This window comes from Cryptotermes secundus, unplaced genomic scaffold, assembly GCF_002891405.2.
Source record: "Cryptotermes secundus unplaced genomic scaffold, Csec_1.0 scaffold250, whole genome shotgun sequence".
Classification (NCBI taxonomy): domain Eukaryota; kingdom Metazoa; phylum Arthropoda; class Insecta; order Blattodea; family Kalotermitidae; genus Cryptotermes; species Cryptotermes secundus.
In genome coordinates this window covers 591,550-614,826 of record NW_019738873.1, presented here as the reverse complement: position 1 = coordinate 614,826, position 23,277 = coordinate 591,550, and the positions used below count along the sequence as shown (strand labels likewise).

At 42.9% G+C, this 23,277-nt stretch overlaps 1 protein-coding gene across 2 annotated transcripts in view; it reads left to right on the top strand.

Moving 5' to 3' along the window:
- The first annotated feature begins 988 nt into the window (after positions 1 to 988).
- The window catches only part of LOC111871129, a 60,648-nt gene continuing 38,359 nt past the window's right edge, over positions 989 to 23,277 (top strand). For both annotated transcript variants that reach the window (XM_023863980.2, XM_023863978.2), the window contains exon 1: positions 989 to 1,185. In XM_023863980.2, the coding sequence (XP_023719748.1) occupies positions 1,137 to 1,185 (49 nt within the window). In that variant the 5' untranslated portion in view covers positions 989 to 1,136. The remainder of the gene's footprint in view (positions 1,186 to 23,277) is intronic.

The window sequence follows — 23,277 nt, the reverse complement described above, 5'->3', positions numbered from 1 at the left end:
TGACTTATAAGACGAGTTTTGTATTGGACGATTAGAATTATTGACACCTAATTCATTCAGTTCGGGACTACAGGCAATACAGCGCTATCGCTGTTCTACACGCTTTCCAATTCATCGTTACACATGCACTAGGGTTCTCAGTCTTCACTTGTCGTATCCTGGCAACGAATTTATAACAATCTCTCTGTCGCTTCAAATCACACATGAAGTCTTCTTTTCACAGTCTAATTCCTTTCTTGCCATTTCTTCTCAGTAATCTTCGACTGCCATCTCCAGAAGTCGACCCAATTCTCGAATGAACTCTTCTTTAACTAACTCTCTTTACTTCTTACAACAATTAACTCGAACTACCTTCTTTGTCCCTCGGCACGGTCCACGCAGAAAACACAGCTTCTCTAATGTTGAGAAGGCTTCTTTACTGATCCCTTGCCTAGCATTGAACAACCTATTGTTGCTCGCCTGTGTTTCCGCTGGAATGTGTTTACCGAGTCGTTGCCTACCAACGACTCGTTTCTCATCCTGGTACGATTTCAACACTATCGCTAATGGCGACAATACAACGGTACTGGGCGGTAGTTCCAGTAGGTAGCAGCAGTATTCTCATATTCATTGTATCTTCTATTCAGTAATCCACTAAATTGATCGAGAGGCTGGAACAGATGTCTCCTTTCACGGAATAGAGGAAGGCTTGAGATCAATGAATGCAAAGCCAGCTGCTGGGCCCTATTCTCAACCAGCTTAAATTTATTTAATTTATGGTTTATTTAGTAAGTCTCTCATACAGGATTGAATAAGAGGATGATTAGTCAGATGGCGGAAGCGGCAGGTTAAAATCTGAGGTAATAACCCGGGCATTTGGTTGGTGTGAGTCGCTTGAATCGACTCAGCACCTTTACAGCCTCTTTCTTTGAAGTCCATTTCGACTTTTAAACTTGCCTGCGCTTTTGTTCCCGCTGCCCAGTGGTGACTGGGACACGGAGTAGGGAATGTCACAGTCAGCCGGCAGGTAATTATAACTGCGCCTACGAGAGTGCAGCAGGGACGTCAATGGCGGGAAAGAGCATGGAGGTAGCGGACGTAAGCGCGTAGGAATCAGTTGAACTTGGGAAGTCGTTCGTTAGTGATGTGAGTGCACGATGTTGTGGGTGTTGGTCCTCTTCTTGTCGTCGCTGCTTGGTGTTCAAGGTAAGCTTAACGAATCCAGATGCACGCCACGCGATAATATAGTTCGTATTGCGAGTCCTCGGTATGAGAAAAATGTGAAAGGTTTCAACAGCTACGTTTTAAAGTTTTGAAGTCTGCGTCTAGGATAAAACCCCACTTGCTGATTACTGTGAGATTCACACGAAACATATAAATCACATTCTCAGGACACAATGCATATTTCCTTTATGTTCAAGCAGGTTGTACACAAAGTAAGCGATATCCCGTAAAGGGTTAATATTATGCCGTACTTGGAGGGGGAAGGGGTAATGCATGATTGATGTTCTTGTAACGGCTGTCAGTGTACTGATTGGTGTTAACTTACGGTGACATCTCTCCCACCTGCACACCCGTTATCACAGCAGAAGTAAAACAAAAACTACAACTCTGTCCAGTTAAGAGGGAACACTTATGTTCCTCATGTTGGTACCATACTCACTCACTCATGGAGCTGAGTCCTCCTTGAGAAGCTGCCAATTGTGTAGCTATTCAGGAACTTCCCGGCATATTACGGAATCCGAAGGTTCATTATTCACAAGAGCCCTCCACTGGTCCCTATCCTGAGCCAGATCAATCCAATCCATACCATCCCACCCTATCTCTCTAAGGTACATTTTAATATTGTCCACCCACCTACTTCTTGGTCTACCTAGCGGTTCTTTCCTTCTGGCTTTCCCACCAATATCCTATATGCTTTTCTGTTCGCCCCAGTCGTGCTACATGCTTTTCTCCTTTAATTCTCCTTAACATGATCATTCTAATTACACTTGGAGAAGAGTACAAGTTATGAAGCTCCTCATTATGTAGTTTTCTCCACCCTCCTGTCACTTCATCTCTCTTCGGTCCAAATATTCTCCCCAACACCCTCTTTCTGAGACGGTCAGAGACCAAGTTTCACACCCGTATAGAACTACTGGAAAAATTATAGTTTTGTTTATTCAATTTTTATGTTTTTAGACAGCAGACGAGAAGACCAAAGGTTCTGGACTGAATGGTAGCAAGTGTTACCCAAATTCAATCTCCTCTGAATTTCCACCAGAATCAGGTTTTGATTTGTTATCGTCGTTCCCAAATATCTGAACTGTGTCACATTTTCAAATCATCTGTTTCCTATCTTTATGTAATGATTTTGCCCTACATTTTGGTGACGAGACAGTAACATACACTTAGTTTTCTCAGTGTTTACTTCTAGACTAACCTCCTTACTAGCGCCAGTTAAAGTTTGTGTGTTTCTCTTTATGGTATCTACATTATCACCCAGTAGATTCACGTCATCGGCGTAAACCAACAGCTGATGTGTCCCGTTTAATTTCAGTCCCACCTGGTTTCCCTGGACCTTCCTAACTGCATATTCTAAGGCAATGTTGAAAAGGAGTGGCGATAAAGCATCTCCTTGTTTTAGACCATTCTGGATAGGAAACTTATCAGACAAATGTTTACCTACACGGACTTTACTATACGTTTCGTTTAAACACATTTTAATCAGCCTAACTAGTTTCATGCGTACCCTAACTCTGTGAGAATATTGTACAATTCTTCCCTCCTACCTGAATCATAGGCTTTCTTGAAATTATGAATAGCTGATGTACTCTCTCATTGTACTCCCATTTTTTCTCCAGTACCTGACAATTGAAAAATATTTGATAAGTAGTTAATCTGTTACGTCGAAACACACACTGATGATCCCAATAATTTCATTTATGTATGGACTTAACCTTGAGAGAAGAATATTGGATAATACACAGTATTCTGTGAATTTGATTGCAGTGATATCCCCCTATAATTACTACAGTCAGTTTTATCACCCTTCTTGTGGACGGGTAGAATAATAGACTTCTTCCACTGATCAGGCAATTTTTCCTTATGCCAAATGGAATAAATTAGCTTGTGGATCTTAGAACGTAATATTTCACTTCCTGCTTGAATAAGTTCTGCCGGAATTTTATCACAACCTGGCGATTTATACGTTTTCAATTTTGCAGTTGCAATTTCAACCTCAAAAGGGCTAGGATCAGGTCCTAACGGCTCAGCTGTGTGCATTTCTGTCTGCCTAACATCACTGACCCTATGTACAATCAATAACTGAGAGAAGTAGTTCCTCCACCTATTCAAAATGTTGTGGGAATCTGCAAGCAGATCACCATTCTCATACTTCACTAAGTTACTGCTAGGCTGGTAACCCCTCTTAAAGTCATTTGTTCCTCTATACAGGTCTCTAATGTTCTTGTTCTTACTGTTCATTGCAAGCTCATCAATTTTGTCTTTCAGATATTCCCTCTTTTGTTTCTGAAATTCCTGCTGGTTTCACGTGTTATACTGTTGAGATTATCCCCATTTAACTCGCTTGGATCCTGTAAACACTGCAATTTGGCCTGCTTTCTTTGGTCTAATAATTTTGAGCATTTTGAGCGCCACATCCCAGAAGACTGCTTTCTTCATAGTCACCGCCGTGAAAACCTCAAATCTTACAAGTATCCTGCAATATTTGTTTCTGTTAAACTGGTCGAATCATTTCTCTGTAAGGGGCGGTTGCTATGCATACGAAAGTGCCTGACTCCAGTTTCGCTTTTCCTGCCCGCAAAAACGCCACTGCATATGGTGTGTTAATTGTATGGCGGATTTAATGTCCTTGTATTGAATGGCGTTGTTGATCTCTAAACTGTATTTCTAACCCCTTTAAGTTTCCTTTAGCCATTAAAATTAATGAGACAGAATTTACAGCCTTCAAGACATCGAACTGACTTTCTAATTTCATCCACATCCTAGTTTTAGAATTACAGGACTGTTTAAATTAATTTAAAATTCGACGTAATGTCTAATTTCAGCTTTTCTCCCAAGTTGCATGTTCACTGTGGGCGCAAGCGATCAAACATCGCAGACGTATTTCGAAGTAGCGGTTGTGTGCAAGATGTTAACATTATGTCAGTGTGTGTAAACCGTCTGGCAGATAAAACTTCAGAGCAACTTCGCGTTCTGTGGCTCCCAGAAAACAAACGTACAAGTCCATGAAACTGACTAATACATGAAAGACCAGCATAATGTCTTTTGAAATTTCAACGAGAATTCTTCAGAAGTACTTAACTTCAGTATCCTCAGAAGTCCGAAGAATACGGCTAAATTTGATTGCGTAACAAAGCACTAAGCGGTGTTGCTATCTATAGGAAGTTTTTAGGGCAAAGACAGCGCAATTCGCGACTCGAAAATACGTTCCATTGCAGCCATCTTATGTTTTTGTTCTTAAGTGCTTCGAACTCCTGCTGTAACATATTATTTATTGCTGTCATCTTCTGCTGTAGTTCGTAACTACTAACAACTCTTCAGTGTCTACGCACAGTACGTGTCGATAGAAGAGCGCGCGCTATCGTTTTGTATGCAGTGGACACTGCGGGACTCCCTGTTCGGCTGAACTCAAGACCTTCTTTTTATGACTATCGAAGCAGAGAATACTGAATTTTAGAAACAAGAAAGCTATTGTCGTTTTGATTAACACTTTAAAGGGCCGCGCAATAGCTCAAGCGGTTAGTCGCTTGCTTCCCGCCGCGGCGGCCCGGGTTCGATCCTGGGGTCTTTTCAAGTGCGATTTGTGGTGGAAAAAGTGGCACTAGGGCAGTTTTTCTCCGAGTACTTCAGTTTCCCCTACCAATCTTCATTCCACCAATTGCTCCACAATCACCGTCACTTATCATCTGGGGCTGGTAAAATAGGCCAGAATTGGCGGCAGTACAAGGGACTTAGTCCCACCCCACTAGAAATAATAAAGAAAAATACTTTAAAGACTGGATTTATTCTAATTAATATATAAAATTCAGCTCACACGAAACACGTACATCTCAGCTCTAAAGAACAACCGGTTAATGCTGTTCAGGGACAGAGTCGCTGTTTACTGTGAGAATCATACGGAACACACAAATACATTCTGTGGGCAGAATGCAGAGTTTTGATATGCTAAAGCTAGAATTTAAAAGGAAGTTAAAACTAGCCCTGTAACAGGCCGTGGAGGCATATAGGTTTGTGAGGCGTCAATGCTCCTACATTTTCTACACAGTCGGCTTAAGGATGGCGGTTAGGTTGTCAGCCTTACGCGCCGTCCGCCCTTTACCACCAGGAAGTTTCCTGGTACTCATTTCTGTTAGGCGCCGAGTGAAGCCCAGGATCATAATACGGCCGGAAGGATTAAATCAATTGAGAAATCCAAGGACCTCATTGGGAATCGAACCCACCACCTTCCTGCTTGTAGCGTAGTACCTAAACCAACTACGCTACCGCAAACACTATATTACGCCATCTGAAAAGGATTGAGCTGTCAGTGACTCTGTTATGTCGGATTTAACTGTGTATGCAATGTGTTCCGATCATTTCTCGAGGTTCGAAATGATTCCTTTGTTATTCTGGAGATAACGACAGAACTTGCTTTATGGCGGAAGAGTACTGCTTCTCTCTCCTCTCTCACATCCGGTTCTGCGTCTTCCTTTTCCCGAAACCGAAGCTCTTATTTTAAGTGTTAAACACCCATATCGACTGGTTTCGCCGATTTGCATTGGCAGAACACTTTGCCTCTGACGGCAAGTACTTACCTACCGAAGTATGAACAAGCCACTGCCTGATCACCTGTGACTCAGCTCCACAACCGTGAACGTAGCACACCTGACTTTTAATCGGGAGGTCCTGGGTTGAGATCTCTACCACTCGTTCATTGATTATATCGGCTGATTTTTGTCTCAGTTTTCAGCAGTCTCCCGTGAAAATCCTGGGATAACTCGTGAAGCAGGTCACGATTGTCACTTCCATACCGTCTCCAAGTCATCGTACAACTGGATAATATACAGGGTGATCCAAAAGTCTCTTTCCATTTTCGCGAACTCATCAGCAATTTTTGTTTGTTTCAGCCTAATCAGAGCTGGGAACATTGTCTTGAAATTGGAAGTGCAGGGAAAGTTGAGCTGTATTGAACGTTACACAACAGTGACACCCATAACATAGCTAACAGTCATTAACTTTGGCGAAGCTATTGTGTAAAATGGATAGGGACTTTTGGGTCATTCTGTATAGTGTGAGCTCCTGGCAGAGTTGGCTGTGAAGTAGTAGGCGTCACTCTGGGCCAGTTTTGTAATTGTATTCTCAACAAAATTTATCACAGTAACAACAGACATCCCTAGAATATCACTTCCAACCAGAACAATATAGCTCAGTTCATTGCCTTCAGAATTGCCCTCATAATTGCTTCTACTTACCACCCTCATTCCATTGCAATCCTATAGCAATCGCGCCACTTATACAACTGCTCTTCGTTTCATCAGTGCTTTTTGTCTAGTGCTGGACTACAGGAGCCATCTAAAGATACGTGTGGAACAGACAGTGTTGTCCAGCCCAGCCTCATGTCCAGTGGGTACCTGGGGCTCTTCCCGGGGGTGACGCTGAATACTTATGTCGAGGTCAAGAAAGATGAGCTGTACCTCCCCTTCCCCTTAAGTTTTCATGGCATACTACTTAAATAATTTAGCGCAGGGACAACATTCTTTACCACGAAATATTGTTTATAAGGAAATTGGTAAAGGAAATAAGCATACATCCCCAAAATGTCGCATCATTCAGTTGATTCGGATCCAAAGTGGTGTGTTGTGGCAAAGGGCAGGCGCAAGAGGGCCGACATGTGCTGTAGACTTCAACAGCTTTCACATTACCTACGCATTCTTCTACTGTCGCTCCCACTTGGAGCATAGGGCATCCGTGAAAAGCTTGTTTCACTTCACAGTCGGTAGGACTCTTTGGACGGGGTATGAGCCCGTCGCAAGGCCTCTACACAGAATAAATGCAGACAGACATCCATACCTTGAATGGGATTCGAACCCACGATCCCAGTGTTGGAGCGAGAGAAGACATTTTATGTGTTATACTGCGCGGTCACTGTGATCGGCTGCCTACACCTAGTCAAGAAAAAATAAGCTAATGTACCAGAATTGTTGTGTTATGCATGTATTTACTAACTTATTTTGTATTATTTTCCTTGGTGCTTGCTTCGAATTCCAGTGCAGGGAGTTCATATAAAAATTGTGCATGACTTGTCTCCATGCCTAGAATTCTCCTAAAAATTTGTTGCTTCGTACGTACGTATAAACATAAGGAATATAATTAGGAAGCTTCCGCGCGGCCTCATAATAGTGTTTCATGAAGAAGGTACGCACACGCATACTCGTGCTATGCATATTTTACCACTAATTCATCAGTCACCCAAATAATGTGTGAAACAAACTGAATTGTCGCACCACGCCATCTTTTTTGTTGTGACTACTGAAACTTCAGCTACATCTTTTGTTTTTCTTCTTTTCCTGCTTTTTCTTTCATTGTTTCACAGAAAATATATGCGTAGAGCATGGGATAAACATCTTAGTTACCCACATTTGCTTGACCTTCATACTAAACTTACCGTATTTACGCATGTATAGGCCGCACATTTTTTGCCCAAAATTCAAGAGGAAAACTGGGGTGCGGCTTATATTCAAAATATTCGAAATCACACTTCATTTAAAAAAAATTAACATTGCCAAATTTCGGAATAATTTCTACTCCTGAAATAATATTCCAAGAAAATTATTTTTTCTATAATTTCTGTCTGAAAATTGTGCTGCGGCCTATACACGCACGCGGCCTATACATGCGTAAATGCGGTACTTTTTACGACTCAGTATTCGATTGTGGCACTCATTCGGGGCTGTTAATCGCCCTTCCTAAAGCAACGGAGATGTATACCAATTCTGTAATGATCCCGACGTGTAATGGGACACAGTGAAGTTCTGTCACTAGTAAGGTTGCCGACGTTTGTTATTTATCTACATATGTATGGCTCTGCAACCGCTGCGGACCTTGTTCAGTTTCTTAACCTATACACAGTCGGTAGGTCTCCTTGGATGGGGGATCAGTCCGTCGCAAGGTCGATACCTACACACAGAACAACACAAATAGAATAAACGCACATAGACGTCCGTGTCTCGACTGGGAATCGAACCCACGATCCCAGTGTTAGAGCAGGCGAAGGCGGTTCATACCTTAGACCGCGGGATCGCTGTGATTGGCTTGTGATCTGTCTGCATACGAAAATTCTGATGTCGAAAGCCAGTGATTCATTAGTTACCGTGGTCAAGCCGAAAGGTAAACAGAGATGTCCTGCCATCTTAAGAAACGTTGCACACTTGGGAAGCTCAGTTACTGTGCATAATTTCAAGGATAATGTCAATTTCACCTCATAATTTAGCAAGTCCTCGGCATTGTCGTTACTAATTGCAGGAAATTAAAAGATATAGCCTTTGAGTGACGTCCTAAGGCATAATGTTCATATAAAGTTTCGTGAAAATCGGTCTTTCCGCCAAGGAGAGCAGGCCAAAATATATGAGCTTCTTCGGGATCGAATTTATTCCTTACATAATTTATTTTCAATACGTTTATTTTATGCTATATACAGGACGTTACTGAGAGTTTGGGGCAAACTTTGGATACGAGTTCTACATACCAAAAGAAGAAAGAATGTTCTCATCAACATACGAGTATTTCGTGGAAATTTTAGTTTGTGAATTATAACTGCAAGAGTACATTATAATAAGTCCTCAAAATGCCAACCACGAGATTCATTGCACGCCTAAACACGTCTTATCATGGACCGCCGCATCCGTTCAAAGACGCCGGGGCAGTTGCGCATGGATTGGCAGTAATCCACAGCGTCTCTTCGATGTAAACAGGAGCTGGGTACACAAGTTTCTGGCGGGCGTGGAGGCCATGCAGTGGGCCCACACCTACCTGTCCATCGGTTATGATATGTGTTAGTGAGAACATCTCGCACAGCACGACAGAAATGTGTTGCAGCACGATTGTGCGTGTCCCACATTCGTGCTCTGACTGCCAGTGGTACGTCTGTACCTGGCAACATTAGGAAGGCCAACCAAGAGTACCCAGCAACAGCCAGTTACTGCCCTGCTAGAAAGATATGAGCCATGAGAGCTCTTAACAAAAACTGATTAGGTTGCAACAGTACTCTTGCAGCTCTAAGTCACAAATTAGATGTGTCCGGACACATGTTGATAAGAACAATTTTCTTCGTGTTTTAGTTTGTGAAACTCTTGCAAAAAATTTGCCCACGCCTTTCAATAACACCCTGTATACTCCACAAACTTAAATTAAATATGTTCGGAGACATGTTGATAACATTTTTTGTGTGTTTTTGTATGTGAAACTCTTGCCAAAATTTGCCCGCACCTTTCAGTAACACCCTGTATATTCCACAAACTTCAATTAAATGTGTCCGGACCCATGTTGATAAGAACATTTTTTGTGTGTTTTTGTATGTGAAACTCTTGCCAAAATTTGCCCGCACCTTTCAGTAACACTCTGTATACTCCACCGACTCCAATTCCTCATTACCAGTAAACATTCACTACTCATTCTACAGCCAATATCAGAAGAATGTAACTTGTTGCTGCCTCGGGCGCAGATGAACGGTCGAAAGAACATCAATTGCAGTTGACGCATGCGACAGCGCGCAGCGGTCGCGATGGGGTACTAACTTCGCCGACAAGCGGCGCTCGCTCGGTCGGTGTGGCTAGTTTGCGGACTGCAGGCCACGGAGTGGTGGTTGTGATTTGTACTGGCAGTACAAAACCGAAACCGAAAATGGCAACCGCTGCGTGCGCCACTCGCGTGCTTTTACTGCACCGGCGGAAACGTGCCTTGAAGGTCGGCGTTAGTGGACTCAAGAAGTCCTCGGGCTGGAGCTAATTACAGCGGGTAATTACTCGCAAAGGCGCGTAGGAGATTAGGACAATTCATACGAAATTTATCTATGGCCGACTGTGACATCCGTTTCCGCTGTAGTAACATGATCATAACTGACGTCATTACGGTTCGTAGTTCAGACGCACCGTCATCACTACGCAAAGAATCTGGCTTGTTGGATGAATGTGGTAGAAAATGAAACAGGATTTCTCGGCTTACTCATACTTCATGTCTTGATAATAAAATAAAATCCAACTGATGGCAGTCGCCTCAATATAGAATACACTATAAAGGGGATTGCTTCATATCCATTGCAAAATAGGCCATCGTTTGAATTTTAACGGTCATTTCAGTGATATATATTGAATGAAATGGCAGTTAAAATTCATTATTATTAGTCACGGAACCCCGGAGACGTGACAGGGGTTCCGTGACTAATAACAACGGGTTCTGGATTGGATGATTGGGTTCATTGGCATTTCTTTACAATTACAACAGCTCACAATCAATAACTGTCTAAGACTCGCTCCAATCTTTACTGGACTATGCGGACTTCGAGTGTCTTCTCTTCTGTGTGACTGACTTAGTCCTGATTTACGAGTCCGTCACTTCAACTTCCGTTGTCCGCCGGTTAACATTCCAACAACTGAACACTCAACTTCTGAATTCTCTTACGACTGTCGCTATGAATTCACGAATGGACTTTCTATTATAACTCGGGGCGAACAGAAAAGGAACTGCCACCTCGAACACTTCGTGTATTACTATCCGTGTTTTGTCCGTTGCTACCAAATGTGCCTAGTGACTTGCTACCCAGCAACGGACGACCTTCCGCTGTTTACTGAGTAGTGTCCGGAATGTGTTTACCGAGCCGTTGTCTAGGAATGGTCATATTCATGACAATATTTTTTTATTTGGAGGAATCAGACGTAGTGAAAGAATAACACACAATCAAAAAGAGTTCATAAATTCTAATTATTTAGTGTCAAATTGATTTCCTGAACCCCACTCAGTTTCTATCACACTTCCCTCTGAACACATAACAATCACTCCTTGTAACTAGGAACTAAGTAAAAGTTTTTTTACTAGCTCTACAGCCCCCTTGGGACCAGGCCTCTGATTTTTCAGTTTCACGATCATTTACAGACTTTAGGACTTTTGAACATAGACTGAGAGTGTTTGAGAACAGAGTGTTGAGAATATTTGGACCGAAGGCAGATGAAGTGACAGGAGATTGGAGAAAACTGCATAATGAGGAGCTTCATAACTTGTACTCTTCTCCAAGTATAATTAGAATGATCAAGTCAAGGAGCATGAGATGAGCAGTACATGTAGCACGAATGGGGGAGACGAGGAATGCGTATAGGATATTGATGGGAAAGCTAGAAGGAAAGAGACTACTGGGAAGACCAAGGCGTAGGTGGGTGGACAATATTAAAATGGATCTTAGAGGGATAGGATGGGCTGTTATGGATTGGATTGATCTGGCTCATGATAGGGACAAGTGGAGGGCTCGTGTGAACACGGTAACGAACCTTCGGTTTCCATAAAATGCAGGAAAATTCTTGAGTAGCTGCAGAATTGGCGGCTCCTCCAGAAGGGCTCAGCTCCATGAGTATGTAAGTAAGTAGGGACTCTTGGACGAGTGATCAGCTCGTCGTAAGGCCTCTACCTAAACACAGACACAGAATAAACACATACACATACCAAACATCCATGCCTTGTTTGAAATTCGAACCCACGATCCCGGTTTCCAAACAAGCGAAGACAGTACATGCCTTAGACCGCCCGGCTACCGTGACCGGCAAATAAATAATTAACTATTTTTATTTTATGCGTCATGTTGTGTGGACGTATAAGCTAGCGGTATTACAGTTGTATATAATAAACCGCTTGACTTATGATACTTACTTCATCTCAATCGTTTTATTATATAATAATAAACGTTGTGATGAAACTAAAAATTTAATATCTTAACTGATTAACTAATTAAACGCAAGGAGTAGAATGCCCCTTGATAAGCTAATATTTTCTCATCTATTCAAGAATACTTTGTTTTTATGTGTCCCTCAAATTAATTACTGTGCCTACGGGATCCGACAGAAGCCTTCCCTCTTCTGACAGGGAGGACTTGCATACACGCTGTTACACGCTGTTGCTGTAAGAAGATTTGGTTTATTGCTGTCTGTGGCAGTCCAGCCCTTGTGGACCTTGACCGCCTTTTCAGTGTTTTAATCTATACACAGTTGGATTCTTTGGACGGGGGATCATCCCGTCGCAAGGCCGCTACCTGCATACAGAACAACACAAACACAGAATAAACGCAGACATATATCCATGCCTCGAGTGGGAATTGAACCCACGATCCCAGCGTTCTAGCGAGCGAAGACAGTTCGTGCCTTAGACCGCACGGCCTCTGAGATCGATAGGTTTAATGCTATCCTCCAATATAAGTCAAAGCCCGCTAGGAATTCATTTCCCTTCAGGCTGTCCGACTATAATTGTGTCTGTATTTCCCACCTCTCCAGTTCTACATTCCCTGCCCATCTCGGACCCCCTCATTTGATCATCCTAATGATAAATTGTGAACGTTCAGTGTGTAGATTCTCTCTACCCCCCCCCCAGAGTCACCCTCTCTCTTACTTCCAAATATTATCCTGGTCACCCTAATCTCAGGAGCCCCCAGTAAATCGTATTTTTGGTTTGGGATTATTGGTATTAGACATTCGAACATGTCCCGCGTGGTACTACAAGTTGGTACCACACGTCAAGATTGGTACTTATGAATATACTTTTATAAGAAAAAATTGGGACCGCTTCTGTGGCTTAGTGATCAGTGTTCCTGACTACAGATCCAGAAGTCCCGGTTTCGATTCCCGGCGCTACAAAATTTTTGAGAAGTAGTAGGTCTGGAGTGGGGTCCACTTAGCCTCGTGAGGATAATTGAGGAGCTGCTTGAATAGAAAAGTAGCGGCTCCGGTCTAGAAAACCGAGATTAACGGCCATGGGAATCCGTTGCGCTGACCACGCGACACCCTCTGTCCGCAAAAGATGGCACTAACTTCGCCGACAAGCGGCGGTCCCTGGGTCCGTATAGTTCTCTTGCGGACTACAGGCCGTGGAGGTTTTTTTATTGGTACCCGAAGCAATTTTTGAGCTTCGAAGGAATATAAGTTTATTAACTGGTTGCAGGTGTCTGCCCATACCGTAATTTCACCGACAGCTTCATGATTTATGTAATGTACGGAATTCTGATGGACACCTCTCCTTTCTGACTTTCCGTCTGTTAAATGGAAAGTTAGCTGGAAATATGTAACATGCTGTGTTCGAAGTCATTACAGTAATTTGTGTGTAATGAGACAGACACATTCAAAAGAATGAATTGAATTGTATCCAGACGGAAGCGCTGCAACTGGTCGACGGCCTTCACAGGATTGTTACAACATCGTCACGGTATTTCCTCTTATTTCCACGGTTGGTTGTTGCTTTCTGGTCGATGAGGTACCAAACTTTTGTCTTGCAGGAGAGAGACGCCCTCACAGGGCTGATGAGGTTTGTTTACACAACGTTTCTGAAGCTGGATCCATTTCCGATACTAGTTGGAATGGATCGAGACAACCTCGCGGTTTTAAAAGTGGATGGTTGCATTCTTGGCGTATTTTTATTTTTGCATCTAAAATCTACGTAGGTGGGTGAATAGTGTTAAAACGAATCTTAGATAGGATGGGATGGTATGGATTGGATTGATCTGGCTGAGGATAGGGACCAGTGGAGGGCTCTTGTGAACACGATAATGAACCTTCGGGTTTCATAAAATTCTGGGAAGTTCTTGAGTGGCTGCACAATTGGCGGCTTCTCGAGAAGGGCTCAGTTCCATGAGTGAGCTCCTGTGATAAAGCCGTTGCCAGGAAACGGATAGCTGTCCTGGTGATTGGTGAAGCGGGTAAGACTAGCGATAGCTCTATAATTGATTGTGATTAAGAGAGAATGTAAATGAAGCTGTTAATGAATCCAGTCGATCAATACAGAACCCGTTATTATTTGTCACGGAACCCTGGACACGTGACAGTACGAACAAGAAAAATGGATACCAATCCAATCGTCTTCAGTGGAACTTGTAGTGGGTTGGATACATTCCCGTGAGCTGTCGTTTTCTTCCCCTTTTCAGCAATGGGAGGCCTCTGAATTTTTATTTTTCTTCTTTGCAATGAACGGAAACTAATAATTTTATTTTGCTTTCTAAAAGTAATAAAACTGTGTATACGTTTTTATGGTTCTAAGCCGGCGATGTATGTGTATTGCATTTTATTTTTCAAAAAGAAAAGCAGAAACGTTTCAGTAGGGAGTTAGATACACTGAGAAGACATACGCGACACAGGGTTTGTAGGACTGAGAGGCTGTCCTATAGGAAAGTGTGCTTTATGAATTCTGTCGGCAATGCCTTGTTGTTTCAACAGTTCCTGTACAATGTTTGACACAAAGAAACTTATGCTTAGTGCCTGTATAAGAGAAACAGTGTCGCGCCATGAAGATGTATGGGGAAGGGAAGGTATAACTGCACTAATTCTTAATCTCTGCTCTAGATGGATGTGAGCGTTAAGCTTTGCGCACCGGCCGCTCTTGCCCTAGGGAGAACATTCAGTATCCATTTGATAGCAAAGCTTGGTGGGTCCCACAGTAGGTCTGGACGCTGTGGAAGAGAGAAAGATAATTGCTTCTGTCGAGAATCGAACTTCAGTCCCCTAGTCTTTCAGCCTAGTCACTATATCACCTAAGTTGTGAAAAAAATTCACATAGTTTCATTTACTCAACGAACCATATTGGAGATATCAATGCTGGAGACACGCAGAACCCTCGCTATGTCCACACTGTTTACTCTCGAGAGTCGAAATTGTAGTACTGCTGGACTGTAGCTATAATCTAAGTCGAGAATCAGTTTGTCTTGGTTGTGAACTCGTATTCAGAATGCATACCCGGAGCATGAAGTTATTTGTGGCGGCAGTTACATGAAATCTCGACCGGTTTCTCGACTCACGTGCAGGGAGGTTAAACAAGAACCGTTTGAGTAAATGCGCGACTGTTAGGTTCTCGAGAAGGATACTGTTTTATGGAATTTGTAAATGATACTGTCATGTGTATTAGTGACTATAGACAGGGTTTTGGATTTGACGATTAGATTTATTGACACCTTATTTACACAACTCGGGACTATAGCGCTATCGCTGGTGTACAGAATTTACGTACAGTTCACCGTTGCACACACACGAGAGTTCTCAGTCTTCACTAGTTGTATCCTTGCAACGGAGTTATAACAGTCTCACTCTCACTTTAAATCATACATGAAGTCTTCTTTGCACCACCTAATTCCTTTCTTGCCATTATTCTGCAGCCGGCAATTCCGAAGACTTGACTCAGTTTAATTCCTCTGCTCCAAGGCTCATATCCTGGAAGGCTGGCGTTTCGAAACTCGACTGACTCTTCTCAACTGAACTCTTCTTCATAACCAGTTTGCATGGACCACGCAAGAAACACAACCTCTACTGTTAAGAAGGCGTGTTTACTGATATGTTGCCTAGCAATGGGCATCCTCTTGTTGCGCGCGTTTGCTTCTGCGGGAATGTGTTTACCGAACCGTTGCCTAGCAATGGGCTTACAGTTCACAATACATAAGAATAACTCAGGATTCCTTTCTTTCAGTCAGAAAGGAAAACTTTTCTTGGTCAGAACTAATGCATGTAAAATATTGTCACAGAAAAGAATTTCCTTACTTCTGGACAGTTTATTGCATGAAAATACTTTTATTTACACATATTTACATATGTACGAATGTTTGAAATCGCGTGCAGCACACGGTATGCTGAGCGTTACAACGGATGCAGGTATGGATGGGCACACCTCTGTATACCCTCAGCATTGTCTGGCTTCCTCTGCATGAAAGTATTTTTTTATTTTGTGAACGTAAATTTTAGGTTTATTCCTGTGGTTCAAATGAATAATTGCGACAGCAACTTTATTGCAAATGTTCCTCACAAACATACCAAAAAAACAAGTACCCCAACTGGAAATACAACAAAGAGCAAACAAAAATTATCAAGTTCTCTTAGATGTGACACTGTGTAGTTTGAAAATCTGATAGGATTCGAAGGTTTCGGAGATTCCTGCTGCCTCCATCATCACGGTACACGACGTCATGACTCAGAAGACAGTAATTCTCGTAGTCTTGGTTGTGAGAACCTCAGATCCTTAAAAATTGTAGACGTTTCGGCTTTTGTGTGTTACTGATGGAACCAGTTGCTCTATTCATTTTCTCATTCATCATCAGTGGCTATACAGTGCTTTGTTGGGCCCTGGCCTCTTTGTCAATTTCGTAATCTTTTTTTACACAGACGGCAGGACTCATTGAACGAGTGATCAGGCCGCTACCTACACACAGGACAACACAAACACAGAATAAACGCGCACACAGACATCCATGTCTTGAGTCGGATTCGAACCCACGATCGCAGCATTCGAGCTAGCGAAGACAGTTCATGCACTAGACCGCGCAGCCACTGTAATTGGCGATCAGTTGCTCCAAATATAAGGAAATTCGTAAACATCTCTACTGTTCTCTGGTGTCCGATTCCTTAGAAGTCTCCCGTTCCTCGTTCTCTCTGCTTCGAGTCAAGTCTCTGTCATTCGACCAGTCTATCTTGGAATAAAGCACCCATCTGAGGCTTACGACCAGATTTCTATTACTATCAGACAGTTGCAGGTTCGTTGATTTGCGGCGCTCTCTCTGACGAGAGGATGGGTCTGTCCTTTAAAATTTGCTGCTGGTCCTCGCCAGCACAGTTATTGTCGGGTCCGAGTCCAGTGGGACTCGCGATCATATTTTACTGTCTCAGATTCGAGACTTCCCTTTTCGTCGCCACCTACCACTCGCAGTGTCACGGTGGAGGTATTTGACCCCGCCTCCACACTGGATCTGTTTCAATTCAGAGTCTAAGTTATGTTACGACCGACGGTCAGTCGGCCAGTTTATCTTGGAATAAAACACCAATCTGGGCCTTAAGACCAGATTTTTGTTTCTGTCAGGCAGTTTCAGGTTTGTTGATGTGGGACGCTCTCTCTGACAAGAAGACGGACCTGTCATTTACCAGAGTCACAGTCAGCAGTAATAACTCTGTTATCAGTATGTACAGTTTACATTTTACATGTTATTAAATGTATGTATACACAACATATACAAGGCCTCTGTCATTTCTGGCTTAGTACAGGAGATCATGCTCTATCATTAGTAGCTTTTGCTACAACAACAGTCTAGTCAAGTAAACGGTCGTATGCTTGACCACCGCCAAGTTTAAGCCTCTTATATTTCCTGTGTCCAGTGTTGCGAACATTTGCATTTTCGATCTTTACTGAGTCTGATTCTGAGACTTATGTTACGACCTCTCGGCGGCTGGGATAGGAAACACCTCCATGAAGGATTCCCTGTTTCATATCTGCTGTAACTGTCTTCCTGAGTACGCGTTAACACGGAAACACACCCAGTTCCTCAGTAACCAATATGCCTAGTCGAGTGTTTTCACGGAGGTGCAAGGGAGTAATCCAGCGGTAACTCATTGTCACGGGAACCTGCTGTGTTGTCTAGGAAATCAACCTCCGATCTGACTCCAATATTCCGGCTTTCAGGCGTCCTGTGACAATATGGTGTTCTGGGCTGGGAAAGCAGGTCCATCGAGTGGGCTGTCGTAGCGGCAAGGCTCTGGGCTTGTGTTCAGGAGATGTTCAGTTCAGACATCGGCTACCCTGACTGAGGCTTTTCATCATGTTATTCAGGCCTTTCAGGTAAATTCTGTGATGATACCTCTAATAGGCCACTACTTTTTCCATCCAAATTCCTTTCAATCAGTCATTGTCACCTTTCGATGCTAATCTGACTACTAACTAACTTCACGGACCTGAGCCCTTCATGAGAAGCCGATAGTTGTCTAGCTTTTCAAGGACTGTCCAGCATTTTATGGAATCCGAAGGTTCATTACCGTGTTCACAAGAGCCCTCCACTGGTATCTTTCCTGAGCCAGATCGATCCGGTCCGTAGCACCCTATCCTACCTCTCTAGGATCCATTTTACTATCATCCACCCATCTACGTCTTTGATTTCCTAGTGGTCTCTTTCTTCCTGGCTTTCCCATCAATATCGTATATGCATTTCTGGTCGTCCCCGTTCGTCATGCCCTGCCCATCTAACAACAGGCAAAGTTGTAGTTTTGTATATTCTAATTTTTACGTTTTAGACAGCAGACGAGAAGACGAAAGGTTCTGGACTGGATGGTGGCAAGCATTACCCGAATTCAGTCTCCCCATTATTTCCTCCTGAATCAAATTTTTATTTGTTACAGTCGCTCCGAAATATTTGAACTGTGCCACATTTTCAAAGCGTCTGTTAGTTATCTTTGTCACGATTTTGCTCTGCATTCTGGTGACGAGACAGTAACATATACTTAGTTTTCTCTGCGTTTACTTCTAGACCAACCTCCTTACTTGTGTCACTTAAAGTTTCTGTGTTTTTCTTTATGGCATGTTGTCACCCAGTAGGTTCACATAATCAATCTTAAGCAGCAGATGATGTATCCCACTTAATTTTAATCCCACCTGGTTTCCTTTGACCTTCTTAATGGCGTGTTCTAAAACGAAGTTAAAAAGCAGTGGCGTTAAAGCATCTCCTTATGTTAGACCATTCTGGATAGGAAAATTATCAAACAGGTGCTTATTTATACGGACTTCACTGTACGTTTCTTTTAAACACATTTTAATTGGGCTATCCAGTTTCATGTGTATCCCACGGCTGACGGCTGACTGCTGACGGTATCGTAAAACAAGCTGCAAAAATAACCACAAGTTCTGGGAAGAACTAATCGCTTACTTTCACTACATATTGGGTATCTGATACTACACAGACCATGTGTAGTCGTTGCTCGGGGGGCGTATTTATCCAGTCGTTGTTTAGCATCGGCCCTTGGACGAGTTCGCCGATAGAGAGACAGAGAGACAGCAAAGTGATCTCATAAGCATGCTGTTAATTTTAAAATAAAGAAAATAAGCTAAAAGATTGCATAATCTAATAGGTAGTAGCATTTCGAAAGGATATATTGCCTCCAGCTTCAGATAACATGGGTGCAATGTATTCGTCATGAACGCTGGTACACACCTACAAGGCTACATATTAATATTATTCAGGTGTTGTTACCTTAAAAGAGACGCAACTGCTACAGCCTCCATCCCTACTGGGTTTTACGTTTCTTAATACAGAGCGTCCCAGGAGGAAAGAACAGTATTCTTGGATGTCATAGTGTTGGCCTTTCCAAGCAAGAAAGTGTATATGTACATGTGTTCCATTCCGAACGGTTTCCGAGATAGAGCTATTTCACTGTACAGTTCCAAAACTGTTGATAAGAAAGAGATATTACGTACTGTTTCTAATACCGGTATTTATTGTTCAAGTGACAAAGTTGGTACAGTTTACCTAGTGTAATACATTTTCGAAAATTTCACTGTCAACACCAATGCACTTTGCAACTCGTGTGAGGACATGGCGTGTTGCTCGTCCTTACTGTGTACAAAAACAAAACAAACTCCGTGGCATGTAGTCCGTAAGCGAACTGTACCGACCGAACGACCGCCGCTTGTCGGCGAAGTTAGTGCCAACTTTTTGAGGATAGAGGGGTGTCGCGTGGTCAGCGCAACGGATTCCCACGATCCTTAAACTCGGTTTTCTAGAGCAGAGCTGCAATTTCCTTGAAATAGCTCCTCAATTATCGTCACGAGGGTGAGTGGACCCCGTTCCAGACCCACTACTTCTCAGAAAATCTGGTGGCGCCGGCAATCGAACCCGGGAACTCTGGATCTGTAGCCAGGAACCCTGACCACTAGACCACATGTACAGTGAAATACGTAGCTCCATCTCGGAAACTGTTCGGAATAGGACACATGTACATATACAATTTAAATGCTTAGAATGACCGATACTATGACCTCCCAGAATAATTGATTTTTCCTCCTGAGACAACCTGTATATCACAGTTGAATCTACATAACATCATAAGTTGATACAGCGCCATAAATTATCGCATAATGAAATACGAACAAGTTCCGGGTCTCGTCATCAGCCGTTTGTTGAATTCGAATCAATAACGTGTTTCAGCGTCCTACTGTTAATGGCTACAGGAGAGCATGAACGTGCAATGCCGAACGGATTTCATTTCACGCTTCAGTTCAACCTTTCTGACGTTTCTACGTGTAATTCTGTTGCAGAATAATGAAAGTTCACCTTCAGAACGACCGACTCATGGGCCGACTCTGTTACAAAGCTCGCAATCCCGGTGTACCTGACTAAATTCTTTTTTTTTTTTTTTGCCTTCGCCAAGAATGGCTTAACTCTGCATGAGTTTGATCATGTTCCCTCGCTATCGCGAGTGGGAATAAACGAGTGAAGTTTCTTAACTGCTCCAGCGAAGAACACGAAAAGTGTATCATTCTTTTGAGATTTTTTTATATATATACAGAGTGTTTCACGACTTTAGGGCATAACTGCTGGAGGTGATTTCCTAGGTCTTTGCGATCAAAAAAGTTCATATAAACATGTGTCCAATTTTGGACGGTCACGGAGTTATGACCGTTTTAAACTCAGAATAGAAGGTAACGATTACTGACAATAAACGGAACAAAATAATAAATCAGCATAATACATGATACGTTTATAGTATGAATGTAAAGTTAACTTCGTGAAATTACCTTTAATTGAATTTATTGGTGCTTAAAACTGATTTTCGAAAATGCCACCGCCGGCCGCAACACAGGCTGCCGCTCGGTTGTGAACCGCGCCGGACATACCAACCCACCCCGCCTTAGGTACCCCTCAAGTGTCGAGATAACGAGAACGCTCTGTCTGTAGCTGGCTAAAAATAGCGACACACCAGCTGACAGACGAGGTTCACACGAGGGCGTGTACGGGAATGAAAAAACGGTCATAACTCCGCAACCGTCCAAAATCGGACACATGTTTATATGAACTTTTTTGATCACAAAGACCTAGGAAATCACCTCCTGCAGTTATGCCCTAAAGTCGTGAAACACCCTGTATTATTGGTTGAATCGGTGGGCACGCGGTAGCGTCGTTGGTTGAGGCATTATGCTGCAAGCGGGAGGTCGCAGGTTCGAGTCCCGATGAGGTGGATTTTCTTTTCAATTGACCTAAACCTTCCAGCCGCACAATGGCCCTGGGATCGACACATCCTCTAACAGAAATGAGTACCAAAATTCTTCCTGGGGGGGTAAAGGGTGAGCGGTGCTTGTGGCTGACAACCTTACCGCCATCTGTGAACCGATTGTCTAAAGAAAATGTGGGAGCCTCGACATCTAACGGCCGTATGGACCTTCACGGCCTGTTACAGAGATAGCTTTACCTTTTTTATTATTGGTCTAATCTTTTTTTTTTTCAGTTAGGCCTTATGTTTCTTCAGACAGCCAAAGTCTCATTGTGTAATTACCTTAAATCATAATTCATATAAAATTAGTAACTAAGTTTCGCTTATGTGCTCATGAGTGTTGTCAGGGATGGGTGTAGTCCTTCCCCTGGATTTTTTTAAGTAAATTAAATTTGGAAAAAGAAGAAAATTACCAAATTTGGTCTGTTATGCAAAAGAAAATATAAATTATTTTTTAAAATTATTCTTATATTCTGAATGCTCTAGGACCGATCAGTATAAGATATCGTAAGTGATTTACGTGTAAGACTGTGAGCAATGTTTTTGGCTTTCCCTTTAGAGAACTTCCTCGCCCGTTCTGAAACACAAGTTGACGGCGTCCCTGTATGCCAGGGATTTTCTGCCTCTTCTTCTTAACCTTTGACCACGTTAGTAACAACTTCAGGGTCTCACCCGAGCTCAGTTCTAAATCAAGCGTTCATTACTTGAAGACAGTGTAGCCGCCTAGAATTATAATAGAAATATTTGATCGTTTGTTTAAATTCCGGTTTATTAATTGGCCTCGGCTGATCACAGTGGCCGCGCAGTCTAAGGCATGAACTGTCTTCAGTTAGCCGACCGCTGGGATCATGGGTTCGAATCCGACTCAAGTCATGGATGTCTGTGTGTGCGTTTGTTCTGTGTTTGTGTTATCCTGTGTGTAGGTAGCGGCCTTGCGACGAGCTGATCCCCGTCCAAGGAGTCCTGACGTCTGCGGAAAAAAAGGTTACGAAACTGAAGAAGAGGTCAGGGCCCAACAAAGGGCTGTAGAGCCAATGATGAATGAATGAATATGTTGCGGGAATTGTTTTGTTGAATTTGGAGCCAGAAATCTGAGCGTAAGGAAATTGTTGTTGCCATAAATCAGGTACAGGTGGGTCCAGGCAGTCGGAGTAGATCCAGAGGCTTATGACTTCCAGATGTGGAAATGAAAAAATGACTTAGGATACATGAATTTCGTTAGTTTTAACCAATAGAAATGTATACATTCGATGTAGGGGTGAGGAACTCTATTCGAATCTGGCCAGTTGGCAATGAGGGACTTCTGTTAGCGTCCAACGTAACTTCTTGATGGGCTGTTGCGTCTCCGGCACAAGTCAACACGATGGTTTTAACCAATAGAAATGTATACATTCGATGTAGGGGTGAGGAACTCTATTCGAATCTGGCCAGTTGGCAATGAGGGACTTCTGTTAGCGTCCAACGTAACTTCTTGATGGGCTGTTGCGTCTCCGGCACAAGTCAACACGATGGTTTTAACCAATAGAAATGTATACATTCGATGTAGGGGTGAGGAACTCTATTCGAATCTGGCCAGTTGGCAATGAGGGACTTCTGTTAGCGTCCAACGTAACTTCTTGATGGGCTGTTGCGTCGCCGGCACAAGTCAACACGATGGCGTTTTGTTTCATCTTCACAAGTTGACGGACGTGTTTGGTGACTCCGACAAATTCATTATAATAAATTAGTACTCGCGTGCTGGCTAGATTTACCCGAGCTAGAAACTGACCAACATCACACCATTACGTCTCATCGCTTCTGCGACTTAAGTAATCAGCGTTAAAAGAGTATAAACGGGTGAATTATAATAAATGAACCTTATCGTTAAAGTGAATCATTGTGGCTTTGTTGTATGGTGCATGACTGGTGTGTTTCCCGCCGTTAATGCGACCTTCGAGAGAGTCAAACCTTTACCGGCTGAGTTACCTACCTTCACCAATCCCGTAATTACAGTAATCCACCCTGAAACATTTTTTTTCCTTGGCGCTACAGCCCTCATTTGGGCCTAGGCCTACCTCCATGAAAC